This window comes from Panulirus ornatus, chromosome 69 (assembly GCF_036320965.1).
Source record: "Panulirus ornatus isolate Po-2019 chromosome 69, ASM3632096v1, whole genome shotgun sequence".
Taxonomy (NCBI): Eukaryota; Metazoa; Arthropoda; class Malacostraca; order Decapoda; family Palinuridae; genus Panulirus; species Panulirus ornatus.
The window spans coordinates 16,515,895-16,543,437 of NC_092292.1; the positions used below are offsets into that span (position 1 = coordinate 16,515,895).

The window sequence follows — 27,543 nt, forward strand, 5'->3', positions numbered from 1 at the left end:
CACCAGAGACAATGGATCACAAGATGAACCAGAGATGGGCACCTCCACACGGCCTCCTGGTCTGGAGACTGTCCTACCCCTGGTGGTGACTAAGTTAATTAGACAGATCCTATCATGGAGTCGACCAAGGTGAGGTTGGTGTGTGTGTGTGTGTGTGTGTGTGTGTGTGTGTGTGTGTGTGTGTATCTTCTGAGGGGGCGACAAACGAAACCAGACGAGCCTACATACGCCTATGAACATACATATGCATGCGCTCATACGTATATTGAACGTACATATGCATACGATCACACTTACGTATATGAATGTACGTTTGCAAGCATACACACACACACACACACACAGACAACAAATTAGATACACAAACGAACACTTTCAAACACAAACACATGTATATAAACACACACACACACACACACACACACACACACACACACACACACACACCTCTGAACCCACTAAAAATTCAAGAACAGTCCCTATTTTTTTCTTCTTGCCTCACAAAATACTTCCTGCCTCTTCCTCGTTGTTTTCATTCATCATGATAAAGGCCCTTGATGTCCTGACGCTGTCTCTTCCTTCACTCTGACAATTAGCAGCTCTCTCTCTCTCTCTCTCTCTCTCTCTCTCTCTCTCTCTCTCTCTCTCTCTCTCTCTCTGTAATAATCGGCAGGAAGGAAGCTTAAATCTCCTTGCTTAATGTACAGTTTCCTGTTGAACTTGTGTTCCTATAGCATTTTAGAATGTTCCTCTCGGTCGCCCAAAACGTTAGGGAAAAAAAAAAGACTTAACTTTATATAAGTGTTTTACGTTCATACTGTTATGGAATGAACATCTGAGGGAAAATAAGGAACGAGAACTGTGTTTGAGATTCTTTTAATATTGCTCCACGCCTCAGTCTCAGTAGAAACTGTGAATGCACACACAGTGAAACAAACAAGATATATATATATATATATATATATATATATATATATATATATATATATATATATATATATATATATATATATATATATATATATATATATATATATATATATATATATATATATATATATATATATATATATATATATATATATATATATATATATATAAGAGCAAAAGCACTACATCATTACATTCATAACAAATAACAACAAATATATACAAACATGTAAAGACAGTACAACAATAATAATAACAACTACACTTGTAGATACAACGCATTTGCAGTCACTCCTGTGTATAATACAGCTGTAGTCTCATTCGTCTGTACAACCATCTGACTGGTAATGGTTTGTGGTGAATCAAACAAGAAAATGAATAATACTTAAGAATGAGTTCCGATCCCATAGGTTAAGGGGGAGTCCGGCAACACCTTTCATGCAATATGAGGCTTCCATTCCAAGTTTTTATCTTTCTAAATCGAAGTGGTTCCATAAGTTCTATACCTCCGGTAATCTTACTCCATGATAACTAGCGCGATATCAGTGGTATGTTGATATCTTTGCTGGTAGTTACTGGAGCGCACGGAGCTACATGCCAGGTCCAAAGCATTATACGTTTAAAACGTTATTCTTTTTTTTTTTTCATCGATTATCGCATAAGCTTGTGATGTGGAACAAACGTCTGCTTAATATTAATCATCTTAATCACAATGGCGAGAGGTTTGACCACTGGCAGCGTAATTAATCAAATCTAGCCTCATTCCTTGAATAACGAAGGGGTAAAAGAACGAGTTATACAGAGCTAGGAATATTCAGTTTGATCAAAATCTCCGTGGCTATGAGCCAAGTTCCTTCTGTTCCCCTGTCCAACATAGTCAAATCACAGACTATCGTGTTGGTCTCTCTCACACAGGAACAACACACCACCTCATCTCCACTAACCCCTTTCCCCTACTGGCCACCCAACTTTATACAAATCTCTAACCACACCAAGCCAAGCCTTAAGTTTAGCCAAGACTATAATAAAGCCAGTTTTACGCGAATTCAGTCGACACCATGTTTAAGTCTAGGATAAATTAAGTCGGCAATAAGCTAGTATACATAGTTCCATGTCCTTTTAAGGGTGCGTCTTCAGTGCGTCCATGTCCTCATCAAGTTCACGCTAATATCGCCTTTCAAATGACATTTCTACTCTTATATCAGTCTATCCATTCGATCGCATAGACCTACAACCAAATCTCACTTGATTGCAACAGTGGTAGATGACCACCGACGCATCTATCTTAAACGTGCTTGTAGTAAATCTATTGATAATGATATGCAATAAGTTATACAAATAGGTCGTTGGAAAACTCCCCCAGAAAAAGCGATTTACTCTGAAGTCTCCAAGAATTGTAATTTGCGAAGCTGGAGTCACTGAACGATAGAACACATTCCCACTGACTACTTGATAACATTGGTGAACAGGACTGATGAACGGTAAAGTAAAATGTAGACTGATGAACAAGATCGTTCAGAAAGCCTGGTGAACAAGGCATAAATGTGAACTTCTGTGAACGACAAAAAATGAAACTCGTTTTATTTCTTCTCAATATTTCTTTCTTTTCTTTTTCGTTACAGGCGCTGAGAAACACTTCTACAATTTCTGTTGACTGAGGCAAGATAAAAGTTGCATATAAGAACATCTGATACTAATCTGTTAATGATGAGTCATGATCTTTAATGACTCTAAGTTCACAGCCTCCATGCCAGTCCATGACAGATGAAAACAAATATATTTCGCGCCTATTTGAGCTATGGCATATTATAGTTCAGGATCTATTTCAGTGAGATGATCTACTTCAGAGAAAAATAACAGCAGCTCCAAATTTCTATTTGCACTTAGTCTACCTAACGCCTCCCTTTGGACGCATGTATATACCGCAGTAGATGAGCGAGAGTAAATCGTCTACCGAGTGTCTATCTACTTGAGGTAGACGCCTGGTTTGCTGTACGTCTGGTGGAGCTTGTCAAAGGGGGACGGGTTGTGAGGCGAGTGGAAGATGAACAAGTTTGACGGTCGACCATTGAAGACCCAAGACCCAGGTAGCCAAGTGATGGGACTTGGAGTCTTCGGTGGGTATGGTTTGTGTGGCTTGGATGTCATTGTCGTCGTGGTAGGGGCGGGAGTCGTCGTGGTGGTCGTGGTGGTCGTCTTACTGGTTGTCGTGGCGACAGCAGGCGCCTTGAAGTGGAATATGCTGGAGGGTTTGCCATTGCTGATGAAGTTGACGTCTGGTCTGAGAAAGTTGAAGTTGTTGGTGTTTGGGGAGACGTAGCCAAGGCCAGGCATGTAGACGTAAGGAGCTGGGGGGAGCCGGATGTAGTAGATAGGTGAGTTGGTCACGGGTTGCTGCGTCTGTGTTGGAAAGGGGGAAAGAAAGATATGTTTAGGGTTATGATGGTCTGGTAGGAAGTTTGTGGTCGGTGTATGGTATATGTACGTGCGTCCGTGTGTGTGTGTGTGTGTGTGTGTGTGTGTGTGTGTGTGTTTGTAATAAATCTTCAAAATACACATAGCATACTGTTATTTACCAGCCTTTATACATTATATGCATGATAATTCTCTCCGTGCAATAGTACTGAATAACATGTTATAGTTAATGACATTTTTCTCGTGCAGATGACAGTCAATATTTTACACATATATCTTCTATGATATTATTACGTACTTTCTTTTTGTAGAAGACATCGTTATTCACAAAGATACTGTTAAAGACTGTGTTTATGAGTAATTAACTTAACTGACTTACAAAAAAACAAAAATCCAAAAGTAGTTATAAGAATACCTATAAGAAAAGTACATAAAAAAATTCTTATCCTAAAAGAATGTCTGTCGAAGCTTAAAGTCTGACCTTCAGTTTAGTCGGCGTTTCTTTCTCGGCCGCCTTCTTCACCGCCTCCTTCAGGGCATTACTGGTGGTCTTGTGGGAGGAGGAGGTGCCCAGGAGAGTACCCCTCACGCCGCGCCTCGAGGCTGGGAAGAGCTGGCCCAAGGAGAAAGCCCCTGCGCTCCTGAAGGCGAACCCTACAAACACCATCAGCACCAGCAGTAGCGTCGCCAGCCTGGAGAAGGATGACAGGTGAGCGAAAAGATACTGGCGAGATATACACATACATACTCGCCATACATATGTATAACACGAATATGTATGTATATTCAGGTCCATGAATATCTACAGTAATATATAGTTGATATATTCCTAGCTTCTAGCCACCTTAAGCCCCTGAATACATTAACTTAAAAGTAGAAATACACTTATGATACGTACTTATAAAACGCCCCATATAAAGATACACGTCCAAATATACTTATACATTTCTAATGACAATATAGGAATATTAACCCTCTTTCACGTGTCCTTATCATATCCATATAACAGCTGGACACAAAATAATCACAGGAACATCAGAAAACTGCAGAATTCACCAGAGGTAAGTCTTCGAAAAGCAATTGGAAGGAAATGGTGACAAGTAAACGCATGCACAACCTTAGGCACCCTCACAGTTGATACACTTGAAAACCTCACTTTTGAAAGCCAAAGAGTCTTTCGTGAGGTCAGACTGTCGGGACCTGAATCTTTAGCTCAAGATGCTTCAGTGTTTAGCTTATGTATACATAAGTATCCATCATACTTTATGTTCCAAGCTGACAGAGTTATGGAAGAGTTTCGTAAAGGAGCAGAACACATGGTGAAGAAGACAGCAGGTTCATGAAGATAAAGAAAATAAAGATGAATGATAATAATGATAATGATAATAATAACAATGATAATGATAATAATACTGATAATACTAATGATAATAATAATAATGATAATAATGATAATAATGATAATAATAATGATAATAATGATAATAATAATAATGATAATAATAATAATAATAATTATGATACTTCTACTACTACTACTACTACTACTACTACTACTACTACTACTACTACTACTACTAATAATAATAATAATAATAATAATAATAATAACAGTATTGATGATAATAATGACAATTGGACAAAAAAGTGGAAGAAGAAAAAAAAAAAAGATGATTATAAAGAACTCACCATCACCCAAAACATTGCCTTGCGGAACCCCGTCACAACACACGCCAATTGAGAGTTAAAGAGGTGGAATTCATGCAACAATGTCCCTGTGCTGGGAATTGATGACACGCAATCGAGATGAAAGCGAGAGTCATCAACCCTATTAGACTGAAGTATGTCTGGATGATCCGTAACCATGAGAATCTTAGGAGAATATATTGAGGGAGATACAGAGATGATGTCAATCAACTATAATCTTTATAGAATAAAAAGATTATTACGACGCGCCTAATGACACCTGCACATTCATGATGATTTGCTAACTTGTTCTTCAGATATTCACTCCTGCCTCTACAACTCAGTCTGTAACAACCATCATTACCAGCTACTTCCACTCCATCAATGACCAACAACCACAACTACCATGACTGCTATTCATATCATCATTACTACAACTACCACAGTCAGTACTGCTACCACCACCACTACAGTGGTTGATGTAGTTACCAGTAACTACCAAGTTAACTGGGGTCGCTAACTGATGAGAATGGTGCGAAGATCAATGAAACAGCTGAAGCAAAGGACAAGAGATCGTGACAGGAAACTCAGAACCTAAACAAGTGTCCGGCAATCCCTCCTATTCCTACTGCCTCTCCCCAAAAAACGACAGATGAAAGAACGTAAGAAAAGAAAGAAAGAAAGAGAGAAAGAAGGAAAGAGAGAAAGAAGAAAAGAGAGAAAGCCTTCTCTTCTATCCTAAGAGCTAAACACAAGACCCACAAATCACCACTGGTATAAGAACTCCTCAAGGCGTCATTAGGAAAACAATACTTCCTTGCCAAGCCCGAGGCACCAGCGTCTTCACCATCCCAGGCACTGACGACCCACGGCATCTCAACCCGTCCATCATAACCTCACCACAGACTCCAGCTGAGATGAGATATCTGCTAATCCGACGCCCAGAGGAATTCATAAAGAGTTTTTCAATCTGTTTACAATGGACTGCACACGATATTCTCGCTACAGTGTATTTTGATGGGACCAAATTGATTTAGCGGGCCTTACGATACGTATTGGTTTTTCAGGAGTGTTTTTGTTGGAAATGGGTTAAAGACATCGATAATGATGCTTTTCTTTACTCTTATCTGACGGTGAATGCTATTAAAACCTACGGAAGGGGTTTGATTCCTCAAGACAAAAACAAAACCAAAAAAAAAAAAAACGCAACGGTCCGCGTCGACGGCTTTGTGGTGTCGGATCCTCCGGCGCGGCCCCCTGCTGCCCGTGTCTCTCGGAGGACCTGCTGAAGGCCCTCACTGATGGCTTAATTACTTGAGTTATCGAAGTCATTTCGAGGCTTCGGGTGGATAATCATGATCATCGATGATCATCACGTCCACACAGCTGATTGATATTTATGAATCGATTGTCTGAGTGCGTGTACGCATCTTCTGATGAAGAGATTCTTGTGAGTCTCTTTAAATTACTGTGGGAGAGGAGCGGAGCTGTCATCTTTTCCTCCTGTTATTTCTCCTTCCTGTGGCAATAGTCTCATGCTTCTATTCGGTGATGGGGAGCTGGCAAAGGTGTTTGCTAGCCACCGTGTATCATTAATCCTGCCATCGAGGAGTTGTAAGATGTTTGCCTTCTCTTAAGAAGTCGCGAAGAGACAAAGAGACAAAGGGCATCATTGACTTCAATGATCAGTATGCAACGTACAGGAGACTGAAAGAAGGGGTATTGGAGGCTGCTGTAGAGAAAGACGTTGATTATTGAGTATAAAGATGTATGGCGTAATGCTATTGATGTATATGTGATTGGTATGTTATCTACTTCCTTAACATGTTTCCTAAATACGTGTATATATAGTTTCTCACCAGTGTGAACTCAACTCGCACGCTAGATTTTTCACTTCCGATAAAGATGATGTTCATCAATACAGAGTCAACGCTTCGTGCATTTCACTTTTATGAAGGTGACATAAAATCATTTGCGAGAATGCGAGATGAATGTGAATTCTATGATGAATATCAAATGTTACACATAATCTTATAAAGCGAATGTTTATACCTTAGACTGATAAACTGATAAATAAATTTGTTATCTTAATGTTATAATCTCAGTTACCAAAATAATAAATAAGGGTAGACATTGTACTTGAATATTTGCAGTAAGAATATTACTTTCGAGAGAAAAAAAGACCTATCAAAACTGATCTTAATATAACTGTTGCTATAAATGTTTGATGAAAATGTGAAATGGAAGTCTGACACACGTGATGGAAATACCTAGTGTAAAAGATCTCTTATCTCTACTGGGAAAAAAAATCTATATTTCACAGTCATTATTCCATCAACGCGATTCGATTCACTTTATAGAACATCTTACACGCAAAATCGGAAAAGCCTTCGAATTTTACGGTGGATTAAGGATTAGATACGGATCATAGCGGCTTATAAGGCTACACTAGCTAGAGGTGTTTATCTGGGCCTGATATTAAGATTCTCTGCCTTATGAATCGTTTTTGTTCGTGTATGTAATTATCTATTTGCACTGCAGTGAGTGTGCGTTAATGTCTGTGTGCTTATATGTATTCGTATTTACGTAAGCGTGTTCGTGTACACATATCTGTTTACGTTGTACATTCTCCTTTACACGGAAGAGCATGTGATTGAGGAACACAATACCAGGCAGGGATAATCTTCACAGTAACAATGGGCCCCAAGATAACACCACTGACATATAGCAACTCTCTCCAGCCCTCTGGCGGTGAGGGAATGAGTCGCTTGCACTGACGCCCTCATAATCTTCAAGCGAGATCACCCACAACACAAACAACAGATGCCATTCGAAAACCATAGGGGGTGAAACCTCTCCCGTCGCATGACATGTGAACCTATAAAGACCTCTTGCTTTGTGGTATGGGAACCAGAGTTTGTTATGTTCTCTGCTCTTACGTTCGCTTGAACTTTTAATCACTGGGTGTGGCTCATCACGCTCTCTCAACTTACGATCCACAAGACACTGACCTTTTATATATAGACCTCAAGGGTTCAGATGCCCCTACCGTTAAGGGATCCACTCCCTTCTTTATGTAGCTCTCGTGGCTGATTCTCCTCCTCCTTGCCTGAGGCCACATCAGGCTATATCATCTCTGAACCTGCTGGCATGAACTTTAAAGATAAGATAAGAATTGAGATAGACAGTGGGAAACCCTGTAGCTCAGAAAACGTTGCAGATCTGTAGAGTAATTGCAGTAGAAATTCGAATTCAACAAACTTTGCAATATAAGTTGAATTCGATACTCGTCAGTGTGGTTGCATTTTAAGCACCGAAGCTTCTGTGAATGGTTAGGTAGAATTCACAACACATAACGCACGACTTTAATGCAGATCAGTGTAAATATTCAAATGAAAATATATTTGCGTCACGAAAGATCATATTGGAGGTTGTATCTGTTAGAACATATATGGTATGCTTGCCAGTTAGCGCAAGATATCCCATTTATGATACCATTTACTTTATGTAGTGTCCATACACCCAGCTCAGCTGGCTGAAATGTATGATATCGTTCCTGGTGTTATCTGTCTAAATCTGGGGTGGATTCCTGTCTACTAGCACCACTATTGCCTTACTCCACCGCCTCACCATCGAAGCCTCTTCTCTTTAAGTCGTCTTTCCCTTGGTAATGGTGATTAGCATCATTAATCACCCTGACTGGCCTGTCATTATTCACGAATCATCGCTGGCCTCATCACCTCCTCCTGATGTGTCGGATATCATCGGACAAGCGAGTGGGCGTTGGAGAACCGCCGAGCGATCATTTCTGAGGTGGATTATGGGAACGTTTATCAACTCGCGAGAACGATTGGGATTGGTCAGATCGTCTGAGCGGGTTGGATTATAGGAACAATTACAGTTAATTGTAAATCTGTTCGAGGGTTCACATCTCAAGAGTCAATGGATATGAAGGGCGTACATCATCGTCAGGGAAAAGCCTTCCACCACCAGCAAGTGGGAGTTGACTTATGGAGGAGAAATTTCTTTTTAAAGAGACTTGTAGTCGTCTTTTTTTTTTCCCTCTATCACGAGAAAAACTTCCAGACATAATGAGGGATTCTAGGAAGCGAGTGAGAGATATTTTGCCGGAGGCCAGATTGGTCGGATGAGAATAAGGAGAGAAGGGGCGATGGAGGTTTTTAAATGACTGTGTGTGTGTGTGTGTGTGTGTGTGTGTGTGTGTGTGTGTGTGTGTGTGTGTGTGTGTGTGTGTGTGTGTGTGTGTGTGTGTGTTTGTGTGTGTGTTCTAAGCCAACCCTCACCATCAACCTTCAAGTCTCATCATCCCAGTCTTCAGCTAGAGACACAAGATCTAAAAGTAACTGATCAAGACAGAGGTCTTTCATGTATGCTTCCATCAGTCCTTCACACACGTCCACAACCCGTGCTGCCTCTCCTTTCTACCTATCCCCGTCCACGCGAGCTGGGTACCGTCTATTCATCTCTTCCTCCCCCATCCACTGAGAACCCATCCCTTATCTATCACATCCAAATCTCTTATATCAAAGACTTTTTAGTCTCATTCGTTTGGCATTCATACCATACCACTCCACATCAGTCACTGTAAAAAGAAAATGATTTATTCTTTTATATTCTCGTCAGACGAGAGCAGATATCGCCAAATCACTCTACTTCCGCAACCCAGAAGAGTAGATTCCGTTGCACTGAGGTCTTATGCATCACTCTGTGAAGCACGAGCCATTTTTCCTCATTCCATCGTGAATTCTAGAGACTGAGCTCAAGACAGTTATGCCAAAATGTCTAAGTATCATTCCTCTGTTTTGCTCCTCTGTGTTGATTCTCTCTCGTTCTTATCAGGATAAGGGCATCACAGAAAGCGGGCATCATGACTCGATATATGTCTAAGCATTCACCTAAACATCATACAGACGCAGGGGCTTTCAAAGCATAGTAGTTTGGGGTCACTAACAAAGAATTGGCACCAAACGTCTTTACAAATTTAAATTTGACTGTTGTAAGGAGTTAGTGATTTACAATGTACTCTCTCTGGACAGCCAATCACCTCTGTATTCCTGGTACATCAACCTCATCACAGACCTCAACAGGTACTAACCCTAAAGCCATCATTCATACGTAACGTAATCAAAGATTCTCTGCAGATCCTCCAAGCCTACGTCGGTGGGGGGTTTACCTGTGTGTATCTTTCCCCGGCGAAACAGGATCAACATTTGCCCAGTTAGTGATGTGTTTGGCCGTGAATTAAGAGGGATTCGAGCAGAACAATGGCCCGTAGGCCCGGGTCTTTGATGAGACCCCAGTTCCAGCCGCGGGGGATGGTCGCATCAGCACAGTGATGGCAAGTCTCTCGAAATGACCCCCCCTTTTTTTTTATAAGTCTATTGCCAGGACGTCCTCAGCCTCTCCCATATTTCCAGGACGTCCTCAGCCTCTTCCATATTTCCAGGACGTCCTCAGCCTCTTCCATATTTCCAGGACGTCCTCAGCCTCTCCCATATTTCCAGGACGTCCTCAGCCTCTTCCATATTTCCAGGACGTCCTCAGCCTCTTCCATATTTCCAGGACGTCCTCAGCCTCTCCCATATTTCCAGGACGTCCTCAGCCTCTCCCATTTTAGGGCTGCGTAAATACCGTCGGGATGGTTTCTTCCATCCCCCTCATGGTAAACACCAACACCAGCCAGACTCACTAATGAAGACGGACCGAGGTGTGGAGAGCCTTTGATTGAACCAGGATAAAAGGGAAAGGAGAGAGAGGGGGTTCTTCTACAAGCTTGAGAGGATTCCTGGCTGGTGGCACGTTTTGTAAGCATCCTCGTGGCACTAAATAAGGACAGGTTGTGCAGAATGCTGCATTGACCCCCACATAGCCCAAGCCTCTCTATCCTTGACGTCTTCAATGTCAGTCTTTCTCTATTTCTTGCACAATTTCATCATTCAAGGAGTCACTATTCGCGATCAGAAACATGATTCATCATTCATACCTTTGCCCTCTTGAAGTCTATTGAGTAGAAATGATAATTCCATATTATCCTAGATATCATCCACTCTCCTGGGCTGCAGGATTTAGATAATGGCTGATGGATCCTTCTCGTCTTTTCTCAGTGCTGCTGTACTCCAGGACTCTGCTCTTCCTCCTTCCCTCTATCTCCCACGTATCGTCAACCTTTTCATAATAATGTTAAGCCATATAAACTAACAACTAGCAACACCAGGCGTTTCTCTCGTTCATCATCTCGACGTACTTACATTTCTCTTTCTCTGGGCCACCAAAATGTCACATCTACTTTCATTTTTATCTCATAACTAATGAACATTTTCGGAAATTGTGATTCTATTACACTCAATGCCTCAGCAATTCATGTATCACATATTTCTCTGAAACGTGAAAGTAATGAACCATCACCAATTTTCAACAATATATTATTCGTAGTTTCTTTTGACCACATCAATATACCCGGATGTAACGTAAACCATAATCTCGCTTGAGTCATTTGATCTCTGAACTTATCAAAAACGCATTTAGAATTAATCTTCCTTGTGCTTTAACCTTGCTTACACCTCCGTCTCATCCTCCTAATCTTTCTCCCTCTGCCAAGACCACGTCCCCCTCGCGTCTGGGGAGTATCACGCTGTTTGCGTTAATCCCTGCTTGATAAAGTCTACCTCAAAGATATAATCGTCTTTATTAATGTTATGATTCTCACTTTAATTCACTCTTTATATCATTGGTGACCATTCACTCCACTGTCTTCCTTTACCTCACTGTTGACTTTATGGTCAGCTAAATGGAATTCAGTTTGTGCTGTCCCCCTCGTCTGAGACTTGGTGCTCTCCTCACAACTGGGTAACAAAAACATTGTTCCAGTACCAGACCGTCGACCATTGACTCTCATTTGATTTTCATCCCTCGAGCTCCTCGCTTTCGCTGCTCTCTTTCTATGCATAATTTTCCATCCATACATCATCTGCACCTTCTCTATACAATCTGTGTTGCTTCAAATTCCCTCAGAGAGTGTCGACATATTGTTGTTTGTGTTGATTACGTCCCTCACTATCCTAATTGTTGAAGATGTACTTCTGAAATTCTTTCTCCTTTTTTCTACCTCCAAATTCTCGTCTTTCGATCGTCATCTTGCTTCCCTCACGTCCTCTCCTTCTCATCCAGTGAAGTCTAGTGTAAAGTCCCTCTTCTCCTGGGTAACGTCTCGCCCTCAGACTGTTTGCAGGTCAGTCTTCACCCTCTCATAAAAAGGTCACTCCTCTGTCATCCTCTGATGATGCTTCTCTTTCACTTCTTCCTCTCATACATTCACTTCCTCATTTCTTCCCCCCTCCCCTTCCTTCCCCCCCTCTGCCAGCCTCCCCACCTCACTCCAACATAACAATGTAAGGCGGGACAGCTGCACACTCACTGCCTCTGTGGTTTGCCCTCCCGGTGTTGACTGGGAGTCAACAGACTGTGGTATATCCCCTTCTTTCTCCACCCTTGCCTTTCTTGTCCATCCGCCTTCCTCACCTCCGCCCCTTACCAACATCCCTTCCTCGCCCACCTCCCTTCACTACTCACCACCTCCCTTCCTTATCCAACAGCTCCCTTCTTTACCCACCATCTTCGTTCCTTGTACACTTGCTCTTCTTCCCGTCTCTTGCTTCCGATTTGGGGTTTATCAAATCCTTTTTCTTACTGTCTTTCTAATACAGGCGTCCCATCACGTTACTATTCTTATTTTCTTTAGTTTTTATCCTTTCTCTCTATTTTCTCTACCATCTCCTCTCTGTCTCTGTCTCTCTGTGTCTCTCTCTCTCCTTTTCTATTTTTCTTCCCCTTCACCTTAACCAGGTGTTTCGGGAGACAATGCCCTTCCGAAAATAGCCCCATGTTCGGAGAACAATTCTTTGATTCGAGAGGAGACACATAAGATATTCAACGACTTACACAGTCTTGAAAAAATGGAGACGAAGCGAATGGAGAGGAGGGACGATAAAGTAGAAAACCCCGATCAAGCGATGGCGATGGGAGGAATGGAGGCACAAAGATCTTGAGCTGAGGTCCAGGTGACGTTTGTGAAGCAACGCTGGTCTCGCCAGTGTCCATTCGTGTCGGATGTACCAAGTCTATACACATCTGCCAGTAACTCCTGCGAGGGTGTCCGCGTGAGGCAGAGGCAATGCTGAATAACTGCTTTCAAGGTGAAATCTCCTTTTTTTTTTTTTATATATCTGAAGTTATTTTAGATATTGATATTACTGGAAATTGTATTATATTCAGGGAGATATATTGAAAAGCTTTACCACAAGGTCAAACTGTAGCTGCTAGTCATTGTGGCAGAGATGACTTGCTTTCAACTGTATTCCAAAAAACTTTATAAAATTAGGCAAAAGAAAAAAAAGTTAGTTGCATTTAGAGGCCGTGCATGACCCGGATGGGGTGAAGAGGTCAAGAGAAGTTGTCGATTATCAGTGTCATGTTTCAATTTGGGGTCACACAACGAAGACTTCTGGTATCGTCAAACACTGGTTTAGTCTTCTGCTTAAATCTAGGTTGGGTGGCTGGCTGATCACAAAAATCAAGCGTGTAAAAGAGCGTAAAAGCAACATTGTAGAACAAAGAACAATATTGCAAAATATTAACAAAACTGACCTTTATTTTCTTTTCTTATTTTTTTTGGCTTACACATCTCTTGGTAATTTTTTTTCCTCGTCTATAAGTGAGAATCAAACTTTCAGAACTATTTCCAACATTTCATGGTGGTCCCCACATGTTCTCATGAATTCCCTGAAATTTTTAACCTCTCAGACTAGACTCTCTCTCTCTCTCTCTCTCTCTCTCTCTCTCTCTCTCTCTCTCTCTCTCTCTCTCTCTCTCTACCTCGAATCGGCAGGTCAGGCCACTCACAGCAGAGCTGCCTCAAGCCTGCATAAGAAGGCAGACCTGTTAGTTGCGTGTGGGAGGCTGATCGTGTAATACCATCGCGTTAAGTTAGTCACACACGCAGCCTGACAGACACTTACAGTATCTGTGGTAAGGTTTTTATTTTGGTTTATAGCACCGTAAAGATCTTAACATCCATAAAACTGCTAATTTCACCCTGCAATCATTACTCAAATGAAAACAGCGAATGCTGACATTCGAAAACGAATGCCGACATTCGTATTTCTCTCTCTGACACGGTTGACGTGAAAGACGCAACGTTTTTGGGCTTTTATTTTCATCTCGAAGTCCTGCGATGAATTCCTCGACTACGTAGACACAAATGATGCTCAAACGTGGCTTTGCTTCGCTGGAAGTTTAGCGAGAGTGCTCGAGGGACGTGCCGGGGCGAACGTGCGGAGAGAGTAAGAGCCCAGCCAGACTGTATAACCAGGGAGGCAAATATCACATACAAACACGACATCAGTTCCCGGGTCGGGCAAGACACACACACATACGACTGTAGGGTGCGACGTTGTCTCCAGCAGACTCAAAGAGGAGGAGGAGGAGGTGGTTCTCCTTCTGCTGGATTGTGTAAGACGCGCGTCCTATACTCCTACTGCAGCTGCTTCTGGCGACGTAGAAACCTCCCTCAGGTAAAGCTGATTTACCTTCTTATTTTTCTCCCGTTCGTCTTTTTTTTTTCTTCTTACTTCTTACAACGTTCCGTATAGCTGGATCTTCAGATCTGACTCACCATCAGGGTGTGTCAAAAGCTACTGGGGTTTCTCTCGTCTTTTCTTTGTGTGTGTGTGTGTGTGTGTGTGTGTCTAAGTCTTCTATTAAGAAAGTTTCTGGGTTCTGAACACATGTGATTCGGTATTGATTCGGGAGGGGACATGTGTTACGAAATTTGTCATAGTCTGCTGCAACTATATATATATATATATATATATATATATATATATATATATATATATATATATATATATATATATATATATATATATATCTTTGTAACAGAGTCTCGCGTTGAATCTTGCTCCAATGAAAACTTCCACCTCAGGGTCCGGTGAATTGATCGTATATCTACTTTTGATTTTTCAATCTTCGGTTCATCAGTAGAATGATTTACTTCATTTATCTAATATCTATTGATTCCATGACGACAGTCTTTTTTTTATATTCTAATAAATGATTGCATGTAGAAACACACACACACACACACACACACACACACACACATATACACACACACACAACGGCCTCCTTTGTATACATCCTCATCCTCTTACTGCTATACACAATGCATCGTTACCATCGCTAACCATCCACATCTGAGCCCCGAAGACTATCCCATGGTGTATCATGGCCGCTTCATAGTCCCTGTTTCAGCCCTCTGTGACTCACTCCAGCCTTCCATAGTTCCACCTGAAGCCACCACGTCTTCTCCCCCAGATACCCGTTACCCAGACTTGCACTCAAACCATTCTGTTTCATCCCCATGATGCACCTCATTATTTTTTTTTTCCACGTTTATTACCAACTTTCTCTTTTCTCACACTCCCAGATGTGACACCTGCTTTTTAGGGAATTTCTCCCTCATTTTCTGAACACTTTGAGTGAGTAGTGATATGATGATAAAAACTCCCTCTGGCATTTCTGAGAAAGTAAGAATAACTCTGTAAATTCGACTGTGAACAAAGATGGACAATACTGTACTCCTGAACAACACGAGTGAACAATGTTGAACACTTTCCAACTCTCCAGACTCGAGAGTGAGCATGGATCACTGACTGAAGCTTCGAATGAACCATAGAACAATGAATTCAATAGGCGCGCTTCATGAAGAGGGTGACAAAGATTACCATCGTTTCGCTTGGGATTCGAAACAGAATCATTTCAAGTCTCAGACGCTTCGGATTCTCTTCTCAAGTATTCTAGAAATTCGTGTCCATTAAAGGGAAAGTGGTGACGTGGTTCACACATGCACGAGCATCACTCCTGGTCTAACAGAGTGACACCTGCTTCACATAAAAGGAAAAAGAAAGAGGAAAATAGCGTAATAAGTTTTCTCTTATGTATATGACTGTCGAAGCCAGCGCCCTTTACCGACCATAATACGAATTCGTAAAACGCATATATATATATATATATATATATATATATATATATATATATATATATATATATATATATATATATATATATATATATATATATATATATATATCCCAAGTGGTTTCTTTCGCGAATAGATACGGAGATTTTGAGCCTACGTGACTTATAGCAGGTGTGTGGGTCACTGAGGCAATGGGATATACCTGGGTGGGACTGACATGCCCACCAGTTCGCCCCGAGGCGCTGTGGAAGAAGGACAGGCCTTGTGGGGCGGCACACAGACGAAGGATAATGGTTGAGTTATTTACACATGCGCAGGCACGAACGCTCCACCCCCTCCAACATACAGACACAAGTCTAGGAACACAAGCTTACATAATTCACGAACCACATATGTACCCAAAGGTACATATATCTATATATACATATAACCTCCCCAAGCATATATGTACAGGTGGCGAAACATGCACACATCAAGAACGTTAGACATTTACGGATTTACAGATCTCGACTGTAAAAAGGCCAAAGAAAAACTAGGTCTTACGAACCACCGATACAAAAGCGAAGCTTCGGATTTGGCGGTTGACTATGGGGGGGCCCCTCGCCCACGTCCCCAGATTCGAAGCTTCGAATCCACACTGGGTGATCGGTCGTGAGGCTACACCACCTGGGAACCATTTACTCGAACAGCCAGTCATATTGTGAGGTGAAGCGATGGTATAATTGGGTGATGATGGTGGTGGTAGTGGTGATTACTGGAGGTCGTGGTAGTAACGAGGATATTAATGATACAAATTATAAGTGTTTGACATGACTATTGGTTGGGGTGATTATTGTGGTGGAAGATTATAAGATATCATAATCTTTTTTATCGTGATGTTGATACTGAAGATGGCTATCAGAAAAATGATACAGCGCAAGAGAAGCTCTGAGAATAACAAAAGAAAAAAAAACAAAGAATAATGAAAAAATAAAAAGAATTGAAAGAATCATGATACGAGATATAACAAAGACATGTGGAGAAGAGCTTAATAAAGTTGGAGAAAATATAAATACGAAACAAATGATTAAAAACATAAGAACTGTTAAAAAAAATATAGATAAGGTTGGATGACTATGAAATTAGTAAGGAAAATAAAGTATCAATGAAAAGATAACAAAATGCAACAGAGTCTTCGAGGTCAAATTAAGGATGATAGACTTGCAGAACTCACAGGATTATTAAAGATATTTGATCATTTCATGATACGCACCAAGTCATCTGCATCAGTTATTTTATGCATACTGACCCTTTCCAAATTTGTGGAATGGTATCTCAAGCGTTCTGGTACAGTCAAAGACATCTCACGACATTCCAAAGACATCGCAGGGCATCGCCAAGACATCAGAGGGCATTCAGAGACATCTTTTAGCATTCTAGAGCGTCCTAGACATCACACCTAGACTAGTACAGACAGCATAATGCATGCAAGAGTGGAAAACATTGTGTTCATCACGAGTCGAAAGTCTCCCAGTGGCTAGCAATATAGACACCATCTATATTACCCAGACTAACGATAGCAGATGCACCAACGGATTCGTATCGAAAGAGGAGAAAGCCTACGCCTAGTCTGTGAAAAAAAACGCTGCGTTATTTGTGCGTATAAGCGTGTTCAGCCAAATGGAAACTGTCAGTGGAATCTGTTGGAGAAATGTCTTTCAGTCTGAGTGGAAATCAAGAAGAATTCAAAGTCCCCAGTGCCTCATTTTATAATCTTTTGTTTCTGCTTTACATCTGTACATGACTTAAACACTTCACTATATTCAACCGCCAGACTTAGAGATCTAGGAATTTCCTCTTATCGAGAATAATGGCGCGAAATCCCTCACATGCGGAGCGCGGGAGAAAGCGATTGGTTCCGCCAGGTCGGAGATGAGACGCCCGTAAAATCGAGCCAATCACACAGGCTACTGGTGGACGGTCTACGCGACCCCCAGTCCTATGTTGAGACCGCCAAGGACCAGTCCTCACGACGATGGACTGTGTCCCCTCCTTCCTGGATCGTTAATAAGACGATGTCGCAACAAGCAGGAGTCCGGACGACTGACCCACCACGAAGGGACTCATCTCCTGGCTGGGACTCAGAGACATCTGTTGAGGAGGCCTTCCCCACTGACCTGCTTTGGTAGTAAGGTTAAGATAAAGTCGTATATTGGGTATTTAGTAGTGTCTGGTACTCTGTTTATAGGATAGATATTTAACTCTTTCTTATGAGAGAGGGAGAAATGTACGTCTTCCTTTCATATATTAAGAAGCGTTTGAAACTCGAGGAAATGTTTCCAGCATGGTTTATGTACTCTCTGTCTTTAGGCTGAGAGAGACAAGGGCAGGGATGGGGCAGCTGTAAGAGGAGGAGTATAAGGCAAGTGGCTGAATGGAGTGAGAGCAGAAGACAGCAACAGGGGAAGGAGGGAGAGTAAATGACAACAGGAGTGAGAGCAACAGGGGAAGGAGGGAGAGTAAATGACAACAGGAGTGAGAGCAACAGGGGTGAGAGAATGCAGGAACCCACACACACACACACACACACACACACAAATGAGTATTGATAAACATGTTGGCAGGGTCAAGGAGGGGGATGAGGAAGGAGTGACGCCACTCTCGGGGCTGAGTAACGGTGGCCTGACGCAGTCCTGGAGCGCCCGAGTTACGTGTCACTCGCAAGGTGGGGGACCTCACCCACCTCACGAATCAGCAGTGACTCACGGCTTCTCATTTCACCCCAGTTTCAGACTCTCTCTTTTAGTTAACATATGGGACGGTGTGTCAACAAGAAGGAGTGAAAGTGACTATATAATTGCCTTAAAAGAGAAATTATATTTGCCTTTAAGTCCAAGACTAATGTGGTGTATTCTCTTTTAGTTAATAAAAAGTTAATGTCTCATATATACCTTCTACTCTTCTCACTCATACCTCTGTTTCTGACTTCTTATCATCACACCTCGAAATGTTCCAGTGGTTTGAAACTGTTTGCAGATCTTTGTTTAATGTTAAACAGTGTAATTTTGAGAGGCAATAAAGGATTCTTTGATACAATTCCCACTGGTTCTCTTATCTTTTCAGAAAACGTCGTTATATGGGTAGCAAATCTTTGATTACTGTAAAAGCGAGAGTTATAAGACGTCTTTTTTTCATTTGCTCCATAATTTGGGTCGTATTAACCTTAAAGTCAAAAGGACCTAATGTACGTACTTTTGTTAAAGCTACCCCTCCAAAATGATACTGCTTCTTATTTTCTTTATCAAGAGTTTGTCTGATAGAAAATGTATAATATTCTGGGTAGACAATGCTATATTATCTTTCCCTCGACCGCGGAATACTTCATTGAAACTATTTACGTCTAACTTTGCACATACAAATAGAAACTGTTTTGCTTTATCATATTTGATTAATCAATTATGAAATGACACTTTAATAACACCACTTTTTGAAATTGAGCCCATAACTTTATAGAAATCCACAATATGTTGGATCTCTGTTTCACCAAAAATTCGTTGGCAGATATTGTTTCAAATTCCTTGAAACTGATTTTGGAGAAATATTTCCAGACAACAGTCCAGTGTCCAAATCAAATATTGCTTTCAGAACTGCAATTCCGGTTCTTCAGAACACTGACAGCATTTCATATACCCTCTCTCAAGTAGACACCTGCCTTTTTTTTTATGTTTTTTCACAGTTACTTCTTGCGGTACATGTCACCTATATGCTTGAAATAAAAGGATGAATTCCAGCTGCGAAATATTCACTCACAGACGAAACATCACTCGTGTATCTGTGCCTTGTGAAAAGTCTTAGAATTCTATAGCAGGGTAGATGGCGCGAGATTCTCACACAAGTTACAATGACATGTGTTGATATATCTCAATATATCTAAACAATCTCAAGGATATACCTGAGCTTTGCAAAACATCCGGTATATTGAGTCATCTGATGCAATAATGGAGTATACATAATTTGAAATAGGTGTCACTGTTGAATGAAAAAATGTGAAACTTTAAAACCATGTAAATACCCATATGCCCATACTGCTATGGGAATGCCCAGAATCATTTCGCGTTAAGAGATTAATTCATTTTCTTATCTAGAAATCCTCTTTAGGTATATAAGTATACTTAGCCTGATAGTTTATTATCTAAGTACAATTATCCTTGTCAGAGATTCCTGTGAGCATCAGCTTGGACACAAATAATGCCTCGTCTCATACTAGAGTGTCAATGAACTTGACTCAGTCCAAAAAACAGGTCTGCAGGAAGAGAATATCATTATCATACGTGCGTTGGATCGCATATTGACTCAATGTCAAGATCGGAAACTTTCCCAACGGGTTCACGGAGTTACGTGGTGAAGTAACTCATGTACCAAATAACTTTCAGATGTTGATAGAATCTTGGCCTAAGAGACGTCTAGGGTTCACGGGTGTGAGGGAACTGCTATCCACTGCCTTCTGCTTCACTGTCCTGCCTTCATCTTTGTAGGTCACGTAGGTAGGTTTACTAGTTCTGTTCTCCAGGAGATAATCTCATCATTTACCACCTTGATTTCTGTTATATCTCTCTTTCATGCAGTCCTCTAGTATATAACTTCGTCGTAACCATTTTCTCTTAAATGGCCTCCCCATGTACTGGCAATCCTTTCGGTGTCTTCTCCTTGGCAGGAGGAAGGCTGGGTGTCACTCAACACCTCTAAATCTCCACTTGTCCAAACTGAGTCTTAATACCGAGTGGATATTCCTAGGATCACCCCTTATTAAGTGTTGCGTTTGACATTCACCTAGAGTCAGAGTAGGGGCGAGAAGCTGCTAATCCTATTTCTGGAAATGGAAGTTTTCACATCCTAATTCTAAAGACTGTTGTAAGGAAAATTCGACGAATCTCCTACAAAATCCACTTTCTTAGGATTTCCATACACGAACGTGAGTATAAATTGTACATGATTTAAATTCTGGTTTACTGTGTACCATTGCCTTTCATGTGTTGCTGGCGGCTGACACATCCATACAACCACTTAAGATCTGTTTACATCGCTCTCCCAGACTAGTGTGATATCAGATTAGCGTAAAAGCTATATCAGCCGCTTAGCTCAGCGATTAGATAGCGCTACAATAATTAGCTAGTTTGTGTTTCCCCGTCACCTCTGCTGATATTTTTTGTTTTGATAGTTTCGTCAGGGTAGGAGGAAGCGGCACGTATCATGATATAGGTGGAAGTGGATGGATGAACTGCTCTAGCTCCAGAAAAAAAATTATAGTTACACACATTCACCTGACTATCTACCGATCTCCTATTCATTTCATAAGTTAAAGAGTTAATGTTTACAATACCTGCGAGAAAATCGTATACATATCTAACAACCAGTTATCAAAATTAAACGGATCCTTGTTGTTCTCCAGCAACGTAAGACAATCATTCTACAACCACACTTTCTGTGGTGTGCCACTCACGAGTTTAGCCTTCCTCAACCCTTAACTACACGATCACCTATACACATTACTAGCATACCAAACACGCGACGTTAATGGAAGTTTTTGGCAATTCCAAACGATTTGTTGACAGGGACAATTGCACTCCCTGAATTTATCCTCCTTGATGCACCTGTGTGTGTGTGTGTCAGTCGTCCCAGGACACTGGCGGTGTATGGACGCAGTCTGCGAGTTTTCGTTTTTATAGTTGTTTGTGTCCCGTTTAGAGGCAGCGTCACCACATGTTATGCTGTGAAAACTGTTGACACATCAGTGAATATACGGACAGTGACTGGAGTGTTTACATCGAGTGTAAGGACATTTAAAACGAGTAAATATTCGATCTTCAATGCCGTGAAAATCGCAAGCGTTCGCCAGAATGATGAGGCCATACTAAGGGTGTTGTGCGAGCTTGACGAGGTAAGCAAATTTTCGTTCGAATTGTAACAATATTTTGCCGCTAGTGGTAGACCACGCCTCCAGACTAGGGAAACGAGCATTTTTTATCCTCGTATCTTTATTCATTTATTTCAGTTCATGCGAAAGTCATAGAGGTTATAAATGAATAGTTTTTTTTTTATTACGTTCGGAGTATACGTTGTTACATACGCACGTCGATAAAAATTACGTTTATATCATTGTATTTCAAGTAGAATTATAATCTTTTCTTGTCTCTTTTCAAAATAATCTTAACATTGAGCCTCTCAGGATCATTTTGATACGAAAACGGTAATTATATCTCTCAGACAGAACGAATTTAATCCGAAATAATAATGTAAACAAACCCGGCGCTGGCGAGAAGCGCGTCACAAGGTCGTTTGTGGTGTTGCCTTGTTATCCTAATTACCCCCACTCATTCAGGCGCCCTGACTCGTTGGTTCCCCAAACACCCGCCCTCACTAGAGCAGCAGGACACCTCGGGGTGAGGCCCGACCTCCACAATAGACGCGGGAGGTGGATGGCCACGGGAGACTGTATAACTCAGGCTGTCTTCCCGACACGGTGTTTTACGTCGATTGTTGGGGTGTGGAAGTTGTATTGTGTGGAGCGTCGGGGCGTTTGTAGGGAGAGAGGGTTTGCCTGCGGTGTGAGGCGGGGACGTAGGGGTCACGATAGTCCAGTGGGAGATGAAGACGTAATCTTGTTCATGTCTTGGGCTCCAGGCGAGGGACAGAGGCCATTCGTCCCTCTCGACACGCTATTGTGGGTCCTTGAAACGTGGGAGGGTTTTAATGGGATGTTTAGTCTCGTGTTATTTTAACTTGTCATAAAAAAAAAGACTTTCTATTGCCTTATTGGGTTTTCTTGATTATATTATTTCTTGTATGTCTCATCTTTTAAGTTAATCGTTTATGTTTACCTCTTAAACAGTAATCTACAGGTCGTAATTACATGTTTGTAAGTGCAGGAAGGCAGTTTACACTCGCAAGTCTTCGTTAACCACTTAGATCGTGATGATAAGTCTCAAACGTCGTTATATCTCGGGGTCCTCAATGTTAATTGAGCCATGATCCTCAAGGTAATCAGAGCAGCGTTTATAATTACGGTCATTTCCTTAAAGCAACACCGATCGAGAGCTCTCTCTCTCTCTCTCTCTCTCTCTCTCTCTCTCTCTCTCTCTCTCTCTCTCTCTCTGATCAACGGAAGACGTTATCGTTGCGTTGTATCTGCTCTTTCTCGTTGTTTTTGGACATTTCCTTTGTATCTAGTCAGGCTGGACGTCCACGTCCGAGGAGGTTGTGGTGGGAGGGGGGTGACACGCTCCTCGTTCTCTGTTCGTCCCACACCTCAACAACAGTCTTTCCACTCTCTCTCTCTCTCTCTCTCTCTCTCTCTCTCTCTCTCTCTCTCTCTCTCTCTCTCTATCATCATCATCAGCTGGCACGTCATTCTTACATGTCTAGTTTCTTTAAGCCATCCATGTCGTCACGTATATATGAGGGTGTATGTGATCTTGGAGTCACCCTTAACACTTGAACGAGGTGTTAAAGGTCTTTTCGGGCGGTGGATGACGTTGACGGCCTTAATGACCCTTGGCAGGTGATAGGCCTAAAGCCCTAATAACCATCCAGCCAAATAGCCTATTCCACCCACATAAGTGTCTATTCTTATCATTTCTTTGTACATTTCTTCTTCAATGTAATTGATAGATTTTAGAAGATCCTTTTAAGCATTGGTTTAGTGGTGATGGCCAGGTGTGGTGGTTGTGGCTGTGGTAGTGATGGTTAGGAGTGCTTGTGACCGTCAGGTGTGGTTGTTGTGGTTGTGGTAATGGTCAGTTGTAGCAGTGGCAACCAACGTCCGTTTTCTTTCCTCTTTAAACAGCGCCCCCCCTCCCCCCTCTGATAGCAAGTCTCTCCCATGTTCGACAGCTTACGAGCTGATAAACGATTAGCTCTTTTTTTTTTTAAAGTATATAATTTGTTGGAACATTTTCTATTCTCCCATTGTATTTAACACCAGGCTCGGCCATCCCGTTTTCTTTTGATCTCGAGACGATCTTTATTTTCGCTCACTTACACCGTGAAAGTAGCATCATCTCCACCTACAATAGCACTTTCTGTAGGCTTTTCGCAGACATCTCGAAGACAAAAGGTCGGAAAGCCTCTCCCTTAATGAACCATTCCCGTCCTCAGAGGACCCCTTACATTCGAGTCCACATTGACCGACAAGATTAAGTACCCGTCTTCCATTTTCTGTTGAGTTTAGTTGACAGAGGAGATTGATGGTTAGCCCATCCACAGAAAAAGATAGAAAAGAAAGAAAAAGTCTTGGGAGAGAGAGAGAGAGTGAGAGAGTGAGAGAGAGAGAGAGAGAGAGAGAGAGAGAGAGAGAGAGAGAGAGAGAGAGAGAGAGAGAGAGAGAGAGCAACTCTCAGGTCCTCTATCTCTATGATTGGCTTCCAAGTGGGAAAGAAAAAAAGAGGAAGGTGTCCATTGTGCTTCCACGCGTGTGGATGTAACGGGAGTTGTGGGTGGGAAAAGATCCACGAAATGATGACCATCTACCGAGGCTGAGGAAGATGGCGATTGGCTAAACAGCTGTTGTGAAGTCATTCCCGAGACGGTGGTCAACTGATAGATAGATAGATAGATAGATAGATAGATAAAGAGATAGGTAAATGATAGATAGGTAGATAGATAGATAAAGAGATAGGTAAATGATAAATAGGTAGATAGATAGATAAAGAGATAGATAGATAGATAGATAGATAGATAGAGAGAGAGAGAGAGAGAGAGAGAGAGAGAGAGAGAGAGAGAGAGAGAGAGAGAGAGAGAGAGTCTTACTGCAAATATTCAAATAGTTAATCAACTTTGTTATGATTAAGTGAATCTGTATCAGGGATGGTTTGGGCAGAACAAACAGTTAGACGGAACAAAGGAAACTCGAAAGCTACCTGTTCACTTCCCTTGATTAATTAGTGCGGAACAAATGATCAATATTAGTGTTAGCGTACATGCAAATGGATTAGTACATATGATTAAAAGAATCGTCATGTACATCAAAGAGTAAAGAAACCGGAAGAGTAATGCTTGGAATTGATCGCGGACATCAAAAAATATTTTCAACCCTAAGATGAATCCCTCTTATTTTTTCCCTGATAGGGAATTCAACCCTGAGTCATGATAATGATTCGTTATTTACAGTTTGGAAACTGACCTGTCCTGGGAAAAGATCACAAATGAAGATAGATTAATGCAAGTCAAATACCTTGCTCAAAATGTTGTTTGGCACAAGAGCTACCTAGAATTAAAAGGTATTTGAATGAAGATAACGTTTTGTAGATAAGTAATTCTGATGTAGACAATACCTAATTCCGAATATCTTCGACTGTAACGAGGCCTCTGAATCTTTGATTGTATGAAGGCCTGTAACTCTGACTGTAAGGAACGCTTGAATCTTTAACTGTATCAAGGCATGAATCTTTCACTGCATGAAGGTCTGAATCTTTGACTGTATGAAGGTGTGAATCTTTGACTACATGAAGGCCTGTTTCTTTGACTGTATGAAGGCCTGAATCTTTGACTGTATGAAGGCCTGAATCTTTGACTACATGAAGGCCTGTTTCTTTGACTGTATGAAGGCCTGAATCTTTGACTGTATGAAGGCCTGTATCTTTGACTGTATGAAGGCCTGTATCTTTGACTGTATCGAGACCTGTATGTTCGACTGCATGAAGGCCTGGGAAGGTTTAGGGATCTTGCAAGAGTGTGAGGGTCGACTAGCGAGTCATGAATGATGTTTACAATGGACCAGGAGCTGCGGGAAGAGCTGATCACACACTCATATTAGGGAAGCGGACACACACACTGTGTACCCATGGACAAAAGAGGTTTATCAAATTCCCCAATTCATGTGACTCCTTCCTAAAGAAGGAATAGTTCATGTTGTTCAAAACCCCCGTCCTTCCAATGTGTGGACATATCATCCGTCTGGTTATTTTAGTTCTGTAAAGGATGGAGACATTTGTAAAGCTTCACTTTTTTTTTCCCCCTTACGTTTCGTGATAACTTTTTTGTCATTCCTTCTTATTTTGTCCGTTTTTCATCACGAACGTCCTATAATTTGCATGCTCCTCAGTAAACTCTTATTTTAACTTGAGAAAGGCCAGACTTGTAGATACAGTCTGATCTACTTTATATGCAGTAGACGTTAATTTCTCAGATATACTTTGTGGGAATGTAGAAATCCATTATCTAAATAATTCAGTTAATGTTGGCGTCTGACCGTTTGGGAGAATTCATGTTTGCCTTGCTTAAGGTTGGGGGTTGACTGGGGTGCATACACAGTGGTCCGCTAGCCATGACACATGAGCTATGCCTCCATCACTTTCCCACGAGACCCGACGGCAAATCTGGGGATATCCCGCCCCGCCTAGCGGAAACCCTCGTGGGAGAGAACGGGACACAGGCGCAGTCTGGGTATCGACCCGGCTGTCTGAGACATGACCTTCCCTTCCCTCCCGACCGAAGGGAGGGAGTCGGGGTGAGGGGGAGGAGGATATACCCAAGCCACACGGGTCCTTCCGAACTTAACCTCTCCAGCAGCGACGCCTGCAGGAGGGTTGTAGAAGAGTGAACCACACAACCTGTCCTCCCCCTCCCCCTCGCAGTTTACCATCGTTGTGGTACCTACTACCACAGTGTGGCAGACGGACATTCAGTCGTCTATCTAGTCTTTCCTGTCGTCAGGCAAGAGAACCCGATTTCCTAAAACAGAATGGGGCACAAATATCGTGACATGCCACACTTGCCGAGGTGCAAATAAGGCGATTGGAGGGGGGGAAGATGTGGTGTACGGTCCCCTGGTTACCTGAGGTCAGGGCAAAGCCCTGACCTCCCAGGGGTCAGTCATCCTGGCGAACACCAACCCGGTTAGAGTAAACCAAACTTTTGATGACGTTCATTTCATACGAGCGGAAAAATACTCTTGCGGCCATTATCGACACGTTGTGAGGGTGATAATTACTGCTAATCACGCTGGGCAAATTATATATCGTTAAACAAGCGTGGGTCTCGTTGAGCTGGGTAGTTTTCAACGTGTCGGAATTTCCTTTTTTGGGTTGTTAAAGCCTTCCATGTGACACTACCTTGTTTGCTCTACTTCACGTGTTATCAGTGTGAGTCTGTGTTATATATATATATATATATATATATATATATATATATATATATATATATATATATATATATATATATATATATCATACAAACCTCCAACATCCAGGATCGAACCTGGGACCCCTGTGCAAGAGGCATGCATGCTAACCGCTTGCCTCTTGCACAGGGGTCCCAGGTTCGATCCTGGCTGTTGGAGGTTTGTATGTTCTATGAAGGTGCGCGTTCATATGCACTTTATTCGTATATATATATATATATATATATATATATATATATATATATATGTATATGTAGTTCCTGAGAAGATATTTCAGACCTCTAAAGGCCAGTTCACCCTC

The 27,543-nt window shown here is 41.7% G+C and overlaps 1 protein-coding gene and 1 long non-coding RNA gene across 2 annotated transcripts in view; one reads left to right on the top strand and one right to left on the bottom strand.

The window, feature by feature from the left end:
* Positions 1-1,107: 1,107 nt before the first annotated feature.
* The window catches only part of LOC139747509 (uncharacterized), a 99,283-nt gene continuing 72,847 nt past the window's right edge, over positions 1,108-27,543 (bottom strand). The window contains exons 2-3 of the mRNA XM_071659901.1: positions 3,827-4,037; positions 1,108-3,330 (exon numbers count right to left, since the gene is read on the bottom strand). Of these exons, the coding sequence (XP_071516002.1) occupies positions 2,896-3,330; positions 3,827-4,037 (646 nt within the window). The 3' untranslated portion in view covers positions 1,108-2,895. The remainder of the gene's footprint in view (positions 3,331-3,826; positions 4,038-27,543) is intronic.
* Positions 21,751-27,543, top strand: part of LOC139747510 (uncharacterized) — a 128,053-nt gene continuing 122,260 nt past the window's right edge. Inside the window, exon 1 of the long non-coding RNA XR_011712404.1 lies at positions 21,751-22,004. This is a non-coding gene — a long non-coding RNA (uncharacterized lncRNA). The remainder of the gene's footprint in view (positions 22,005-27,543) is intronic.